The sequence below is a fragment of the Dermacentor andersoni genome, chromosome 4 (assembly GCF_023375885.2).
Source record: "Dermacentor andersoni chromosome 4, qqDerAnde1_hic_scaffold, whole genome shotgun sequence".
NCBI lineage: Eukaryota > Metazoa > Arthropoda > Arachnida > Ixodida > Ixodidae > Dermacentor > Dermacentor andersoni.
The window spans coordinates 223,303,153-223,322,085 of NC_092817.1; the positions used below are offsets into that span (position 1 = coordinate 223,303,153).

At 46.7% G+C, this 18,933-nt stretch overlaps 1 protein-coding gene across 4 annotated transcripts in view; it reads left to right on the forward strand.

The window, feature by feature from the left end:
- Positions 1 to 18,933, forward strand: part of arr (low-density lipoprotein receptor-related protein 6) — a 296,788-nt gene that overhangs the window by 217,614 nt on the left and 60,241 nt on the right. For all 4 annotated transcript variants that reach the window (XM_072288049.1, XM_050185229.3, XM_055074753.2 and 1 more), the window contains one exon: positions 14,176 to 14,378. In XM_072288049.1, the coding sequence (XP_072144150.1) occupies positions 14,176 to 14,378 (203 nt within the window). The remainder of the gene's footprint in view (positions 1 to 14,175; positions 14,379 to 18,933) is intronic.

The window sequence follows — 18,933 nt, forward strand, 5'->3', positions numbered from 1 at the left end:
CTAATCAACAAGGAGAAAATAAGGGATATTCAAAATTATAAGGTGAGAAAGACTGAGGCAGCAGTAAAAATTGGACATAGCCTGAAACCAATGAGATAGAAGCTTGGCATCACGCAAATGAAGATGTATGCACTGAAAGATAAGCCGAGTAATATCATCAGCAATCTCGAAGATGGGAGTAAAAGCAGCAGAAGAATTCTATAGTGACCTGTAGAGTACTCAAAGCAGCCACAATACCTCTATTCGAAGTAGTAATCAACAAATTGGAGAGGCTCCTTCTATAGCTAGCGATGAAGTTAGAAGGGCCTTGCAAGACATGAAATGGGGGAAATGTGGCAGGAGAAGATGGACTACCAGTCGATTTATTCAAAGATGGAGGAGACATAATGCTTGAAAAACTAGCAGCCCTTTATACGAAATATCTATCAACTTCAAGGGTCCCAGAACTGGAAGAATGCCAACATTATACTAATCCACGAAAAAAGGGAGACATTACAGAATTAAAAAATTATTTGCCCGTTAGCTTACTTCCAATGTTACATAATATATTCACCAAGATAATCTCCAATAGAATAAGTGCACATTAAGGGAACATTCTCAAAACTTAACAAACCAAGACAAGCTTGCAAATTTAGTTTCGCATGTGATGGTTTGCGAATGCGTGCCACGGTTCAAAGAAGCGAAGTTTCTGGGCGGAAGTGCAAGCGGTAAAGCTAGAGCTTTGCTGGAAGCATTCCACATGCAAGAAAAGACGAGTCTGTGCATAAGCAATGTTTCTATAGACTTGTCCTCGGCTGAGCGCACACTTCTGGAGAGATGTGCAAAACCGTAACATATGGCTTTTCGTCTGTTGCCGTCTTTTATTGGTCATTTGTTTCACTTGCTGCTTGGTTTTTATCATTTCACTTCCCGTGACTGCTTGCGATATTGTGATATCATTTTTTTGTAAAAGAAGGCTGGCGCAGTTCGGTTGTGCGCATGTGTTGTGCTTGTCTTAAATTTGAACCCTTTTCAAAAATAAACCAGTTGTCAGTAGCGTTCCCTCGTCGTGTCGCCTTTTTGCCATGTGGCGGCGGCGGCGGTGCCGCCGCCAATGGGCAACTGATAGACCTATCTTTCCATTTGTCAGTTTCTATTGCTTTATAGAGTCATTTTGATTATCTCGCCGCCTTGAACCGGTGCTCTCGTATGCAGATCTGCTGGCAGCCATAGCCACCGCCGCGGCAACACTAGGCTTGGCTACTTCAGTGTTCGCTTCTCTTAGCAATTCGCCGCTGTTAGCAATGGTACCAATACCGCCTTTGTGGTCCTTGCGATCGAAGCTCGGAACTCGCAGCGTGTTGCGTAATGCCGGTTCCTGAAAGGCGGCTTCGCCTCAATACAACTTTGTTATGCTGTGCATAACAATTTTCAGTAGGTGAAGCGCCAATAGTGACGGCACACAAGAAGGAATACAGACAGGAAGCGCCTTGTCCTGTCTGTATTCCTTCTTGTGGGCCGTCGCTATTGGCGCTTCACCTACTGAAAGCTATGCACCAACGAGCCCTACAACGTGTTTTAGTGCATAACAAGCTTGGGAAGGCGCAATTGTCACGGGGCACAGTATGTATTCATTAATTATACACACGTGCACCCACCATCTCCTGTCACTGTACAAGCACCGATATGCCTAATAAGTCTACTGGCAGGCCTTCACAGCTTTTTCTTGTGTGCCTGTGCCAATTTCAGCCCTTAAGGGCAGTAAAAGACACACATTCATTTTTTCGAACTCCCTGATTCTTGGAGGTTTTCGCGGCCCCTAGGGAGTCTGAAAAATCGGAAGTTGACTGTGCTACTGTCCAAGAGGATGCTTCAAATGGTCCATCTGGTGAACGTGCAGTGGAAGAAGGACAAGAACACAAAGGACCTACGCAAATGAACGGGAAAAGAAGCGTGCCGCTACTTCTTTGAAGGAGCTTCAGCTCAAACAACAAAGCGTTCATTGACTCCGAAAATGCAGGTGTCCCTCATCCAAACCAAAATAAACTCTTTTTGAAGCAGTGAAACCCAACATTGGAATGTGCATGGCCTGAGAGTATTTCAGGACATTTGAGGTTGACATACCAGCTGTTGCGAGAGAATCTCACTTGTGACAAAGTTCGGACCTCTTACCAATGAGCTTGCTATCAGTTGACAGAAATAGCTCCTATTCGAAAATATTTGCTTCTGTATGCATCTCCTTTTTACTCGTATTTGAGAATGTTCGACTCGATATACTATGGGCTTTACCAGATCTTCTTTTTTTTTTAATATTTTATTCGGTGTGCATTTTACTAACTCCTCCCTTCTGTTTTCTTCTTGAATGAAATAAGCACTGTTTCTTGCTATTCAAATTGGATTAAGTCATTTTTATTTTTTAGCATGTTTACTAGATAGTGACAGCATCGGGCGACATGGTGTCATTCTGTCTTGACATAAAATAAAGTTTTGTGTCACTCAGGGAGTTTTGCAAAGGCACTTGGGGAAAACCTGGAAAACTCGGGGAATTTGGAAATGTCAACTTCGTAGACACCCTATATACCATATCCAGCGAGAAAAAAAATTGCCAACGATGGTCTGGAAGGAGGAAATAATACAGGAGTAGCTCAAGAGCAAGAACATCACTTACAGTGAAAGGATGGTAAAGAAGAAGCTGCTTGAGCTGGTGCCATATGCAAAGTCGCGCTTTCTGAGCTGCATCGTAGACTACACAGCTGAAAGGGCCAGTTGCATTGTACTCAGTCTCCAGCCATACCGCTTTGAATTTAATCCCATTGAGCTCGTGTGTGCAAAGGTTAAAAAATGACATCGCTGTGGATAACAGAGACTCAAGTAGAATTGCAGATTGGGCGAGTTGATGGTTTTCCATAATGTTTAAAAAACAGTGCTAAAAATGTACACCGGACAGCAGAATAGAGGATGAAAATAGAATAGAAAAAGCCATCGTGCTTTTTCCAGTAAACGCAGTTGTAAGACAGCGCCGTGTGTGTCCCATCCTCTTTTCTGTTGTCCGGTGTAGGTTTCTAGTGCTGTTTTTTAAACATTATATGGGCTTTTAGCTGCCCACAGTCGAAATAATCTTGAAGGGCCCCTCACCAGGCCCCATAGCAAATTTTGGTTATAGGCTGGCAGTTCTTACATATCCTCTATTGACTGTTCTGCCGCAAAAATGTTTCAGATCTGCTTATTAATAGCCGATATATAGATATTTCAGTGCCGCGAACCCATGATTTCAGCAGGCGGGCTCCACTGCCAAGCAAGACGCTCTCTCCACTCGCCCCATTTAGCCTTCGCAAGTAAAATTCCTTCCCTGAGTTGTCCCATACCGGACATCGAGGATCGCGTAACGCATAGCCACAGGCGCCCCTGCCTTCATTTTTTTCCTGGCTTACGCACTCCCGCTGACGGCGTCGTGTGCCAGTTGTTGTCTTGTTCGTGCAGCGCACAATTCTGCACGCTGTGCACAAGCACACATGACTATCGGTATAAATCAGTGCTACACGAATACTGAGGCAGAACAGGCGGATTGCAGAGGATGATCAGGTGCTGGAACACGGTAGAAAATGGCATAGTTTCGGTACCTGCGCATGTGACCGCACGACCATGGGAAGAAGCACACGAAGCGGAAGTACATCTCTCTTGCTTTGGTGAAAAGTAAAACAAAAAACACGCAGACATTCCATTTGTGTGTTTTATTATTTCTCTAAACTTCAATTCGTCAATCAAGCAACAGATCACACAGATAACAGCTGTTGTCTTAAAGAATTCTCGAAGTCACGTGTCACCACGAGCGATGTCACACTGCGAACCCGACTACGTAGGCATAGGAACGCGAGTACGTCATCGTCCGGCTTGGAGCGCAGTGGCCGCGAGAAGGGAAAACGCCATTCGGTTTGAAATTTTAGATCTTTCTGTGGTGCATAGCGATGTAATACTTTGCAGACACGATCATTATCGCGCAATGTATGCTCTGCGCTTGTCAGCTCAAAATGCCCAGACCTGGTGAGGGGCCCTTTAGGGGGCACCTTGCGCTTGAAAAGATTTTTTTTTTTTTAATTCCTAATCGATTTTGGTAAAACTTAGATAATTTATGTATTTCAGTGTGCTAGTTTTAAATATGCATCCAGTTTTCTTGCAGAATAAATAAATTTCCAGAAAGTGAAGAAATTCATCTTTTTTGCATAATTTGCTTAGAGGTGAGCTATTTACCCAACTATACATGGCATAATAAAATATACATGAAAATGATGTGCAACTAACAGAGCGCAAATTAGCAAGAATAGTGCTCTAACCCAATTTTATATCAAATGAAAACATTGCAAACTTCAGTGAGAGAAATCCATCTAACTAAAAAAGAAACATTTTTTTTTTATTTTCTAATCAATGCAACATCGTTATTTTGTAAATTTGCATTCTAGACAACCTTGCCTTTCTGGAAAAAAAAAGAATTACAGTGATAGCACAAGTGGCAGCAGAGATAAGGCACCTCTAATACGGCATCATCACTAAAATTGTGGTTTCAAGAAAACAACAAATAAACACAATAAGCTTTAAGATGAAAAAACATTTAACACTGATATATACAAAGTTTATAAAAACTGCGCCAAAAGCCATCGGTAGGCACCAGGCATCATACATGGCCGTTTGGCTGTTACAGTCGACAACATAGCATGCTCTACGAGTACATTCACTTCAAAAGGATTACACGTTTCTGGGCCCTAAATACTCCCGGCGAGCTTCATCCCAATACAACTTCACCACAGATCTCGCACACCACAGTCAGCTTTGTTTCGAGACTGTAATCCTGGTCGCTCCGCACTAGCTTCGCAGAACCACCGCAAATATTGCACAAGAATGCTGAGAAGATTGTTCACTGCTGCAAGTTCGGCGACAATGTACGGAGCAGTGGGCTCCGCGACCGAGGCTGTTGCACTATCTGCGGTTGGATCTTCAGCAAAACGCCGAATCTTTCGCTCCATGGCTGGCATAGATGCAATCTTGATGAACGTAGCTTGCTGATTCACTCTTATCTTATCCACTTCCTCTTTGTAGTATAGTGTTGCCCCCTGTCAGATCTCTGTGTTATCGTACATGTATGTTTGTAGTTGTTTAACTAGATGGCGCACCCCCCTTCTGTCATGTGACGAGCTGGTACCAATCAGGAGGTGTCATCTGGCATGTGAAGTCCTTTTTAATAATAAACGGTCGCGGGTCGGCTGAGTCTTCGTTCCGGTTTTCATCGAGAGCAGTTAGCTCCGAGTCTCCTTCACTGCGTCGGCGGTCGCCGCGCCTTCGCTGGCAGGGGGCCCCCACTTGCCTGCCGCTGCCGACACAACATCTTTTGGCGACGAGGATGGAATTCCCGCTGCAGTTCCGACCGAAGTCCCGGGAAACCAACGAGCTTCGTAAGTGAAGTGTCCCTTCCTGTGTCTGCAGGGCAAGCAAACGCCGCCGACGCACTTGGCGTTGCGAGGCTTCCGAGCCTAGGCCTTCTCGACCCCCTAGTTCTTCCTTGCCCCATTCCTGCTGCGAACTCCGGCTTGTTTTCTGCACTGTCTCCTGCACGCTACCGGGCATGGCGTCTTTCACGGCGAACTTTCCCGTTTTTCTGAAATTGCCCAGGCCACCGTTAATTCCATGGCATCGATGGAAAAACATTTTTCAGGCCCACCTCGAAGTGGCCGGTGGTGGCGACTGGACGGACGCGCGACGAGCGTCCGCGCTCGCCAGCGCACTCGGGCGTGAGGGACAACGGAAGTACTTTGCAGACGAGGAGCAGGAAGCAGCAAGGCAGTTAACCGGCGCAGCCTCATTGTCAAGTGAAGCGGTCCCGCCAGCGTCAGAGTTCCAGAAACTCTTGCAGCGGCTTGACCGGCTGTTCGCCGCGTCAACAAATGTTCTGGCGGAGAGGCACGAATTCACCAGTCGAAGGCAGTTCGAGGGAGAAGGATTCCTGGAATTCGTGACCGCACTGAAAGAGAAGGCGGTACAGTGCAACTTCGGCACAACGTACAATGAGCGCATCCGAGACCAAATAATACATGGCGTAGCGAACGTCAGCGTTCGCGAAAAGTTGCTGGCTCATGGCGAAACCCTGTCCCTGGACAAGGCAGAAGAAATTGGACGCTCGTTAGAAGCCTTGCATCGAGCAAACCGCGCGTTCGGCTCCGAAAATGTACGAAGTATCGAGGCATCTCAACTTGGCGTTCCGTCGACGGGCCAAGATGGCCGACTTCTTCTGGGGAGCCGCCAAGATGGCCGACGTAGTCCGGGAGGCCATGAAGATGGCGACTTCTTCCGAGAAGCCGCCAAGACGACCGACTTCTTCCGAGAAGCCGCCAAGAGGGCCGACTTCTTCCGAGAAGCTGCCAAGAGGGCCGACATTTCGCACATGGCTCCTCCGGGAACCGTGGTGCATGCGATCGGTGTGGCAGCACGAAACATATTGCAACGTACAGGAATTGTCCAGCAAGGAACCGGCGGTGCAACGCCTGCCACACGTTGGGCCATTTTGCATCAGTCTGCCGAAAAACCCGTACTGTCCAGCACGTCTCTTCCGCAGAGACGCGGTCTTTGTCAACTCCCGCAGGACAGCCGTCCGCGTCTGTCTTGACGGTGAGCACTTTGGAAACTAAAAATGATTTACAAGTTCCGGTCGTAGTGAACGGCGTCTCCATGCGACTGCCGGTGGATACGGGAGCGTCTGTCTCATTGATGACGGCCGAAGATTTTGGAAAGCACTTTGGTCAACAGCACAGAGTGTCACAAACATTGGACTTGAAAAATTTCTCCAAGCAACGCATCGACATTCAAGGCCTGTTTCAAGCCACTGTCCAGTTTTTCCAAAGGTCATGCTCCGTCACGTTCCACGTAACGACTACAGGAACATCACTGCTGGGTTTAGACGCCATCCAACGCTTGGGCATACAGATCGACGGTACGTCGCTGACATGTCGTCTACCATCGCTTCCTTCAGTACAGAGCCCCACAGGTGTGCCTCCGGGTTTTGATCACCTTTCCAGTGACGAGTTGGGCCTCGTCAACAACTTTGTGCACCGAATTCATCGGCAGCAAGATGCGAAACCAGTGCCTTCAAAGTTGCGCCGACTACCCCTGGCTCTCCGTGACCAGGTCACAAATGAATTGCGATGTCATTGAGCGCGTCGAGGCTTCTGAGTGGGTGTCTCCACTCGTGGTGGTGCGCAAGAAGGATGGAACCATGCGGCTCTGTGTAGATCTACGGCAACAGGACAGTCTTGTGCCTGAAGTTCAAGAAAGGGTCTTGCAGAAGCAGTGGCAGGCTAAACAGTACGTAGACAAACGTAGAGGTGCTCAGGCAACTCGTATCAAGGTGGGAGACACCGTCAGAATAACATTTAACAGGAAAGGATTTTTTAAGTACAGTAAACCTCGTACAGTTAAGGCCCAGATAGGACCATCTACTTTTCTACTCTGTGATGGGAAAATGTGGCATGTGTCTAAGTTAACCCTAGTGATAAAGGATTCAGCAGATAGTAAATTGTGTACAAGTGATAGAGACTTTTTGTACTCATATTCAAACCTGGAGAGCCATTCTGATGACTCGTCTGTCGTGACATCGTCCTTTCATAGGCATCAGTTATGTAGTGCGTCTGACTGTATCACTTCCGAGTCTACACAGTCAGCAATCGCTTCGGATTCCGTCGTAGAATCGGTAGCATCCCAGGACTTGTTGGGACGTCGAGAGGAGCTTCCTGGGCAACCCTCTCCAGCTTTGAGCGACAACCACATTCAATTGTCCAACCAGGGGGAGGGAAATAGTAGTGGGACGACTGGGTCTTTAAAGTCGACTGATACGCGTCGCAACCCCCAAAGTTCTTCTGAGGTATGCACGCGTCCTCATCGTGACAGAAAACTGCCTCCGTGGCTCGATGATTTTGTTTCTGTAGTGTAGAGCGTATTTCCGTCTTCGAAATGCCACGGCTAGGGGCCTCGTTGTGAAATTTGGGAGACAGTCCACGTTTCATTAACACAGGTATAAAATGTGCTCCTTGTTGTGGTGCAGTGAGTGTTGTGCCGTGTTCCTTGTGAGACTGTTTGAGTGACTGCCTGTGTGTTGGTGCCCAAGACTGGTGCACGTATATGTGAACTTGGGCAGGGACGGACTGAATTTGTTGTGGACTTAAGTGCGTGCTTTGTGTACGACTAGTGCGCGTGTGTGAACGTGGGGGGCAACAACTCAAATTGCCTTTGGACTTAAGTGCTCGTCTTGTGTGCGCGTTTCACTGTATGCTTGCTTTGTTTCCAGGGGGGGATGATGTAGTATAGTGTCGCCCCCTGTCAGATCTCTGTGTTATCGTACATCTATGTTTTGTAGTTGTTTAGCTAGATGGCGCACCCCCCTTCTGTCATGTGGCTAGCTGGTACCAATCAGGAGGTGTCATCTGGCATGTGAAGTCCTTTTTAATAATAAACGGCTGCGGGTCGGCTGAGTCTTCGTTCCGGTTTTCATTGGGAGCAGTTAGCTCCGTGTCTCCTTCACTGCGTCGGCGCTCGACACGCGTTCTCTGGCCGGGGGCCCCCACTTGCCTGCCGCTGCCGACACAACACTCTTCAGTCACAACAGCCGTGTCAATTCTTACGCTAGTGGAACAGGCATGTGGAGATGTGTGATCCCGCAGAGTAGCTCAGGCGTCGGCGTTCGGCGGTGCTACTTCGGCGGCGAGCTGCTGGGTATCCCGCGCTGACTGCGGCGATAAAATCGCTTTCGGAAGTTTTTTGCACCTTGCATGTTTTCGCCCGTAACAATTCACGGAAGGAAACTGTTGCACCTCCAGCATATCTACTGTCGCAGTGGCTAGACTAAGACGAAATGGTGGCTGATGTCGTAGTTTGAGCGTTTGTGGTCCTTGTAGCCAATCATCACTCACCATCTTGGTCACATGCTCAAGTTTACCAGTAGTAGCATGTGCGCACATTTCTTTTGCTAAAGACCTGGGTCCCCCCTTAAAGAAGAAAATCAAGCGCACAACATAGGAAGACTTGAGGAAGAAAACTCAGTACGTGATGGACCTGGAGGCAAAGAGTTCAGACTTGTCATGCCTGGGAGTGCCCACATCCAACCCATCGTCATCGAACTCGGTGAAGCTGACGCTGAAGAGAGCAACTCCAACTGGGAGCTGTCTGGTAGTGAGCCACTCAACGAAGCACAACAGCTTCTGACTAATGAAAGTGTTAGGACTGCCATAATTGTGCCAGTTGGTACACGACAGCCGAACATCCATCCCGTGACCTCTCAAATAAACTAGCAGTTCACTTGGTGGCATATTCCTTTTAATTGAAACTCAATTCTAATAAGCAAAATCCTTCACACATCGTGCTCACTCTAAGAACTAACATGGATATGTGCTTAAATGTCGGCAACTCTTAAAGGGACACTAAAGAGAAAAATTATTTCTTCTGCATCAGTAAATTACCTCTCTAGGACACCAACAACACCACTCTTACTACGATAAGACTCTTGGTAAGCCAGAAAAAGCGCAAGAATGAAAGACGGGTGGTGACGCCTCCTTGAAGTTCCTGCACCTGGTCTCTGTGACGTCATGCATTTTGATGGCATCTTCTATGGCCTACTTAATTATATAGCGGTACAGGTTGACTACATTGTGTGCTAAACGAACCAAATATTAAACATGGCAAGTTTCGGGAACCTTTACTCAGCCAATGCGGCCCAAACGCAAAAACATACTTTGGAATCCCTGACGTCACACTGACGTGTCGGGGTTTCGGCAAGAAATTCAAATACTGATACTTCGACCTCCATTTCCTCATCTAATAATCAAACTATTATTTTGAAATGACTGCCTGCAGTGTTCTCAAACAATGCTTTATTAGCCTAAACTGATTTGTTGTTTCGCTTTAGTGTACCTTTAATGAGAACACAATTGTTAACCCTGATTAACCTTTTCAGGGTCAATGAACTGAATATACGGCGCCGCGAACAAGTCCAAGAGGGTTGATGCCGTATATTTGTGGCACCGTCTGTACGTTGAAAAAGCGTGCCAATTTCTTAACTTTTTCTTTCCTGGCATGTGCTGCCACTATGCGGGAATACAGGGATTTTTTTTTCTTGAGCCTCCTGTAGCAAGCATGTGACGCCCCCTCGGGCATAATGTTCGTTCGCCGCCAGGCTCGGTGGCCTACCAAGCTCGGCAGGCAACATTGGTCACCGCATCGCAATAAACACCGACGAGCACGGCTGCTCGGCGGTCAGTCATCGTTCAGCACCACCACGCTGCGGAGCGTCTGTCTATCAGAGGGTGCCTCGAGCCCTCCCTTGTTCACAAACCCGGGTGGATCGTGACACCTCCCTCTCTCAGTTTTCGTTGCATGGTTCGTTTGCTCCGGCACGTCTACATATTACTGCTCGTGCATTGACACGTGTGTAGGTGGGCAGCAGTCAGTTTGGGTTTTGTTCCACAGGTGGTTTGGGCTTGTTGTGCTCGCAAAACTGATGTCTACCTTGTTACTTATCGCTCAAGGGGCGACCGCCTGTTACTCCCTCGTTTATTTCTCGCAGGGGTGCGCATATGAAAGATGCCGCCATGCATGCATTTCCCCCCTTTCTTTTGGAGGCTCGTGAAAACTAATTGCCTCTGGTTGGCGATAAGATGAACGATTAGCGGATGTTTGTCACACCTTTTGATTTTTTTAGGGGCACACAACCACAGTTTTCTTGAGTGTGGTCACCTGCATAATTTGATTACGCTATTAGTGTAAGAGCAGGAACATTTGAGTCTTGCAAAATATTCTCGTGTGTGCATTTTCTTAGCCTTGCACTATGTGTACAATAATGCATCAAAATTAATTCATCAATTCGCCACTGTTAGCAATGGCGCCGACTCCGCCTTTGTAATCCTTGCCAATGGCTTCAAAGCTCGGGAAGCTCGGCGTGTTGCATAATGCTGGTTACCAAAAGTAAGCTCAGCCTCAATATAGCAATGTTAGGTGCTGAAGCATATCTGAAGTATTGCGGTGAAACATACCAAGAGCTGAAATAATCAATTGTCACAGGACACGTTATGTATTCCTTAATTATACACACATGCCCCCTCAATCTCACAGTACAAGCACAGAAATGCCTAATAATTGTACTGGCAGGCCTTCAGAGCTTTTTAGGACGTGCCTGTGGTGATTTCAGCCCTTGGGGGCAGTAAAAGGTGGTGCTTTAAAAGGTTGGTCGGGTGTTAGCGTCAAAAGTTACGGCTCTACGTCAAATCAACTCGTATCTATCCGCAGAGTCCACATCACATGGGAAGCCAACAAACCACCTCACAACGAAGGCGAGTGTATACAGGATGGCACCAGCATTGTTCTCCGGCATCTCACCTTGGCGCTGTTCATAGGCACATATTCTCTTGTCGAGTTTCTTGCATTGTTATTGGGCGTAATACGCACTTTGTTAAGTGCAGTAAAGCATAACAAAGGACATATGTCATTTAGAATGCACTTAAGACATTTGCCATCCCTTCTTGTCGTAGCGCGAATTGTTCTAGCTTATTCTGCACCCAGGCGTACATCTTTGTTCTGATTAGCCTACAAAATTTTATTTAATTGCTTACAAAATAACTTCATTGCCTACCCAAATAAAGATGTTTGCATCATACTGTGCATGGTATATCATCCCTTAAAAAGCAAGCTTAATTGGTCGCTGTTAGCTTTGTGTCCTGCTTCACTCTTGAGCAGCACTTACTGATTGCAGTGTAATAACAAGCTTCGCCAAAATACTGTACAAACTGGCTCGACCACCACTGAGGGCCCATAATGCTCATTCAGACTGCCACCGTCATGTTTGACGGGCCCCCTGGAGAAATAGCTGTAGTCAGGGGCACGCTTGAATGGTACAGTTAGCAGTCTGCACTTCAAATCGCAGTCATGTCATTGCCAATGTTTAATTTATTTATCTGGCTTGGGCAAGTAATGCGAATGAAAGCACATTTATTAACTTGAATAGCTTTGCTAGCACTTTTTTTTGCTTTTTGTACTGAAAAATGCTCAATAAAGTTGAACGTGTTTTAGTGAGGTATTCGAAAGGTACAGCGTGACTGGGATGGAGATAAAGAAACGTAAACCGCATCAAAAGCGCTTCGTTGTTGTGATTACCAGATTCAGACAGTGAGACGGGCAAATTAATAAGTGGTGAAAGATGCAAATGCTCTCAGCACACTGCATTGCTGGGCTCTCTTCACTGAAAAATGTGATTGTGATGATGAAAGCATGAGCCAGGAAATGACACCCCACTGCACATGTGTACCACAATATGGAATGGGCAGTAAAACTGTCTGTTTACTAAGACTGGGAGCATGAAAAAAGCAACATAGCAAGGTGCTGTTTCACAATGTGGCACCCTTTCTGTCAACTTTTCTGTTATCATAGCTGATGGAACTTTCTTTAGTGCAAGTTGATCCATCACATTGCAGCAACAACACAAGAAGAAATGGCAGATTGAGAAGACAAGGTAGATGTAAGAAAAAGGTTTTAATGATGTTGAGGAGGCCAGCCCTGCTATTCACAGGACTTGGTGCTTTGAATGTGATGAGTTAACGAAATTCGAAAAAAGGCGTGGCGGAAAGCACATTAAAGACAAATGCAAAAGTAAAAGGACAGAAATAAGAAGAAACAGAAACATGCGCGGAAGCACTCACATATTCGCACGCATGCACACAAACACGAGCATGAGAACTAAGATCTAAAATATAGAAAAAGGGGGAAATAAAGAATATACACAAATGCAAGAAAACATGCACATATCAACACAATGGCCTCCAAGCGCACTGTGCATTTGCGCTTGAAGCCACATCGACATCAACATCATGTTGGCGCCGTGCCAGAGATGTGGCGTCGTGCAAGCCAAAACTCGGATAAAAATGAGGCCAGGTGCTGAGCATAGATGAAAAATTAGACATTGTTCGTGCCATCGAATGTGACACGAAGAAGTCGGCGCTGGCACGCGACAGGGATCTGCTGTTGACTACGGTGTGTGGCATTTCGAATGCGAAGTTGCTCGACAGCGCTGCTGCGACTGTGAAGAGATGTCGGCTATGAAGTTCAACTTTTCGCCATCAATGCCGAAGTGTCGACCAGCGACAGTGATGAGGACGACACCGAAAGCGACAGCATGGGAGATTCAGGCCTGACAGTGGCAGAAGCTGCACATTACGTCTGCCTCACGAGTGCAATCGTCACGACAAGAACAGCACCCCGCAATGAAAAAGGCGCCCCGCGACTTCTGCTGCGCTACCGCCCGTGCGCACGGACAACATGCAACGTCAACGAGGAATCTGCCATGCGTTTGTTTGCCGAGAAGACGGGGCTGGCTGAAAGGCTGGCTCACAGCTTCAGCAAGTTTGAGGCCGCTGTCATCACTGCTAGGCCACCGTGGCATCAAATGAAAATAACACGTTTGTCGCGCGAAGTAAATAAATACTGCATGTTTATTCCCCTTTAATCGCACTCTCTCCGAGTTCCGCTTTTGACAGGTAAGAGGGCGATCTCATGCCATTTCGTTTAAGCAGTACTACCGTTTAGTACATACTTTTCCCGAGCTCCAGCCAACTACAGTTTAACGAGGTCCCAAATATATCGAACTCAAAAAGGATCGCGAAATAGTTCGATATATCGATAATTCGAAATATAAAATATGCATGTCAAAAGTTTCTCTAACAACTCCACACATCTCAAGGCAGTTTCCTTGTTGTTGTGCCGGGCTGCCCGATGGAGATGATGCACCGCCGTGTTTGTGCGACAAAAAGTAAAAACACTGCGTGTTAACCGATACGTACGCAATAAGCTGGTACGGTTTATGTGGATATAAAACACATTATGTTCAATGGCCGCTGAGTCGGGGATATGACTTTACTACTTTTAGAACGAAACTACTGTTTAAGCGGGTACAGTTTAATGAGGTTTTACTGTATATATATATATATTCAGAGGCACCGTGCACCGATATCATCAGTGGCAATATGGTGTGTCATTACATTGCTTTAAAGCTGGTCTCATCAGTGTCAACAGCCGTCATGAGATTGTTTCTGCCGAAGTGTATTCTACATTTATTCAAATCTATAGTTGTGCTGATCCAAAAACCATGTGAGGAATAAAAGCCATGCGTACGTGCAGGCCCGCCCAGCTTCCTGCTGTTCAGCCAGAAGTTCAGCATCAGTCGGCTCGGCTTAGATGCAGAAGATTCCCCAGATGTGATGCTGCCCATTCAAGGCCTCAAGAACATACGTGCCTTGGAATTCGACCCTGTTTCAGATTTCCTCTACTGGATCGACGGCAAGTCACACGTCATTCGTCGAAGCCGGGACAATGGAACTCAGGTGAATCTCTAGCATTACAAAACTGGCATCTGCTGGAGCAGGCTTTTCCCAAGTGTTCATTTACAGATGAATTCTCGTGGCAAGGAGTGGATGATTGGACGAAACTTTTCAACATTACTTTTCCTTTCTTGAGTGGTTTCTTGTACATCTGTAGTGAGGTTTGCATTTGGGCAATTTGATACGGATCCATGATAAAGCGAAGGTAGCACAAAACAACAAGGACAGAGAATAATGGACACCACAAGCACTTAATGGTCACAAATGGTTTATGTGCAGTTACATGCAATATGAGCTGCAACACAGTGCCTGTGTTGAAAAACGGCGCAAGACTGAATAATTAAACCACTAAACACCGCTGCAATTAGTGGCATTTATTACATCGATTTTTCATATGCCAGTGCCGCTGTGCAGTCTTGAAAGCCTTTTAAATGTGTGCGCCGTGTTGCATTGCATGCTCCTGTTGTATCAGCACGATTTCATAATGGCACATATCGGGTTACCTGCTACACTATCTTAGTGGCTATGGCCTTGCACTGCTAAGCTCGAGGTGATGGAATGCTCGAATACTTAGATGTAGGTGCATGCTGAGTGGGGACAGTGGTCTTGAAAACCGGAAATCACATAAAAAAGTTGATTATTCAGAATTACTTGTTCTGGCATCTAGAATGCTTAATCTACACCATATTAAAACGATTTGCCCAAAAACGCACCTAAGTGTCCGAAAAAAATTATTTTGTCAGTGCAGACGGCGAAAAAAAAAGCCCAAAGTCGCACAGAAACACTGGAATTCACAAGCTATCTCGAGCGCCACCATCTTGGTATCGTTCGGAAGATCAAAGTTCTCCCTTTCAGTTCGCCGCATCCTTGCTAGGGTTGGCAGTGTCAGTGAACATTTAATTAATTAATCAATTAGAAGTATCCAGCAAAACAATTAATCTTCATTGATTTCCACCTTTCGCTTAATCAACCTAATCGATTTCGCATGTTAGATTAATCATTTTAGACTATTTGACAGTTGCGTGAAAATTTTGAAATCAGGCTAGAATAGCGGAGCTCAAGCAATGACTGTGCAGCTGTGGTAGAGCGACTGTCAACTGTTCTTTCGAGTGATGCCAAGCTGTGCACTTCCCCTCTCTTTCCCCACACCACACACGCCACCACACCACCTGGAGCCAGAGGCTTGAAATGCCCTCGCAATTCAAGGCATACTGTAGCACCTCTGTCATTGATCGTCGTGTCATTGCTAGTCCGCTGCAGACGTGGCAGAGCATTCGCGCCGGTTTATAGCGTGTATTTGACATAGCAATGGAGTTTATATCGACTCCAGCAAATTTGTGCCTTCCGAGCATCTATTCTCGCATGCTGGTTGTGTGGCCATTCAAAGAAGGTGTCCATTTCACTCGAACATCCCAACCAATTCACAATCCTTTTTGTAGAACAGCATGTGGCTTAAAATCTTAAACCAGTAATTTTCTTTTCCCGTGTGCATATTGCAATTTCTTGCGTATTGACAAGTGTACTTATCCTTTTCTCGGGGACTGCAGTTCATCCATTGACAACTTCAAGTTATCGCTTAGCATAAGACGTGAGTTAATGACATCTTCGTTCAAATCAAGAAAAATGAAATGGGCATGGGCAGGACATGTAATGAGGAGGGAAGATAACCGATGGTCATTAAGGGTTACGGATTGGATTCCAACGGAAGAGAAGCGTAGCAGGGGGCGGCAGAAAGTTAGGTGGGCAGATGAAATTAAGAAGTTTGCTGGGACAACATGGCCACAATTAGTACATGACCGGGGTAGTTGAAGAAGTGTGGGAGAGGCCTTTGCCCTGCAGTGGGTGTTACCAGGCTGGTGATGATGATGATGATAATGATGAGACGCGCGTGCATGATTGGAACTTACTGGCATGTTATCGATGGTTCTGTGCGTTGTCTGTTGCCACTGAAGCTTGTGTAATCTGATAGTACGCGTGACACGAATTGTGTAGTACTTTTTGGAAGACACGCGGACACCAGCGATTACATTGGAAAGCGTCCATGTATGTAACTTGTTACCTTGCCTGACATCGTAAGTGTAAGATGCCAACGGGCAATCAATCTGCAAGAGACCTTTTGCTGGCTTATCATACACCTGATCATAAGAACTTTATTGCGAATCTTTTTTTCAATATCTGCATGTGATGAATATCACATATGTGTGTTATCTGCATGTGATGAATATCACAAATGTGTCTGATGAGACTGTCATAACGAGGTCTTACTCCCAGCTAACGCAGTCCCAGCTTATTCAATGTAAAGCAAGTTTTGTTTTTCTGGTAACCTTAGCCTCGAACTCACTATATATATTGACATGTTTGCTTGTTTATCTTCCTCCAGTGGCCGCTTTTTCACCGGCTTACAAGTGTTCAGCGTCATTGCTCAGTACAAGAGGCACATGCATGATTTAGAATTTACACAAATGTTGTTGTTGATTCTATCTGTTGAGCGTGTTTTCACCGTACCTTGTATAATCAGATTGCATGTGCGACACAAATATTGTAGTAGTTTCTGGAAACCACAAGGGCACCAGCGATTGCACTGGAATCTTTGACGGGTGATGTATAAAAGCCAGTGTGCTTGACCCGGTGATCAGATTTTCGACAATCACCAACTGTGTTCGCCGCTATCATTGTGCTTTGAGTGTAATTTGCTTTTGTGAGCACAGGTTCACTGAATAAAAATTTATTCAAGGTATTAATAGTTTCGCTGCTGTGTTTCTTGACCATCACTACCACGTGACATCTGGTGGAAGCGCTAGTGCATTCATGTACCGAACGCCCCCCGCAAAGCCGCGATCTAAGCCCGACACCTGAAGACAATGGCAACGTCTAAAGGACAAGCGACTTGCCATAGGCAGCAAGGACTGCTACCGGTGTACAGGCGTCTACCTGAAAAGATGTAGTGCACAGCCACAACAGCAGCTACAATGGCAGCCCCTGCATCGCCAACACCGATCGTGCTGCAGCAGCACAGGGAGCCACTGACGTTCCACGGATCAACATTTGAGGACCCAGAAAGCTGGCTGAAGACATGGAAGGGCCGCTACAATTAACACCTGGAACAGCAACGACAAGCTGCACCATGTCTTCTTCGCGTTGAAGGATGCCACCAGGACGTGGTTTGAGAATTGAGAAACTACCTTAACAACGTGGTACTTGTTGCGCAGCGGCTTCCTCCAGACATTCACAAGCATTGTGCACAAAGAGTGAGTGCAAGCTCTACTAGAAACTCGAGTGTAGCTACCCAATGAGACTATCGCAATCTTCACGAAAGAGACCACCAGTGTTTTCCGGCACGCCAACCCGGAAATGTGAGACAAGAAAAAATTTGAATTCCTGATGCCCAAGGGCTCAAGGCCATCATTTAGGTAGAGAGGCCTAGGTCTCAAATCTGCTGTGCACAAATAAAGTTTATTCCTCGTCCTCCTCCTGATGCGGGGCGTCAAGCGAGAACTATTCCTTGGACTGATCTGCAAGCTGTCAAAGACCATAGCTGAGTTCTTGACAGAGGCAACAACAATTGAGAAAAGTTTGGAAATGCGCACTAGGCAATTTAACCGCCAAATGCTCACGCTGCAGTGCACCATCCAAGCACTGGCCTCCAACGTCCTTCGAGAGATCTCAGGGCCATTGTGCGCGAAGAACTGCACAGATCATGCCTTCATCGCAACCTCAGGTGGCCTCGTTCACTGACATGGTCAAGGAGGAATCACAGCGATCACTTGGAGTTCCTCAGGTGCAGCTGCAATCGCCGTAAGCCCAGCCAGAAGCAATTACATTCGCCGCCATCGCCCGCCACCGTGGTCCTCTTCCGCACCCATGCCAGGTCCTCGAAGCACCGCGATTGCGTCGACCAGTGCGGCGTTTCAAGGAAGACCTGAAGTTTGATGCACCCTGGATAATCGTACACTCTGCTATCACTGCAAAGAACTGGGCCAAAATGGGACTGCCAAGGTTCGCCATCAACGATTCGCGCCCGCAACAAGGTGCACACCCTTGCAATATCACCGACTACCTACCTCGCTGCCACTTAGTGAAGCCCCGAACAACCGTCCCATTCACCGTCGCCTGGCCGCTACCTGTTGTTGCAGCGCCGACATTACACTGGCCCAGCTGGGAGCCAGTCCGTCAGCCCATATCCGGAAAACTAAAAGCAGCAATCGGTGGAGGTGCATGCTGTTTGTCGAACTGACGAAGACCCTGCGCTGACGACGAAGACGCAGAAAAGACTATCTCTACGACACATCAGCGAGGTGCTGCCATCCCGGCGAAGCCTAAAAACAAAGAACATGCGGACGAAAGAAGATTTGACAATGCAACGTTCCAGCCACAGGTCAACACGACGCAGTCATGATCTGACGCCAAGACCTAACTGCAATGCAAGACAAAGAGCCACCGACCTCGACGTGCTTCTCGACGGCCCTGCAGTCACCGCCTTAATAGATACATGAGCCAACTACTCCGTCATGAGTGACCCATCACCGCATCAGTTGAAAAAAGTTAAGACTACATGGGA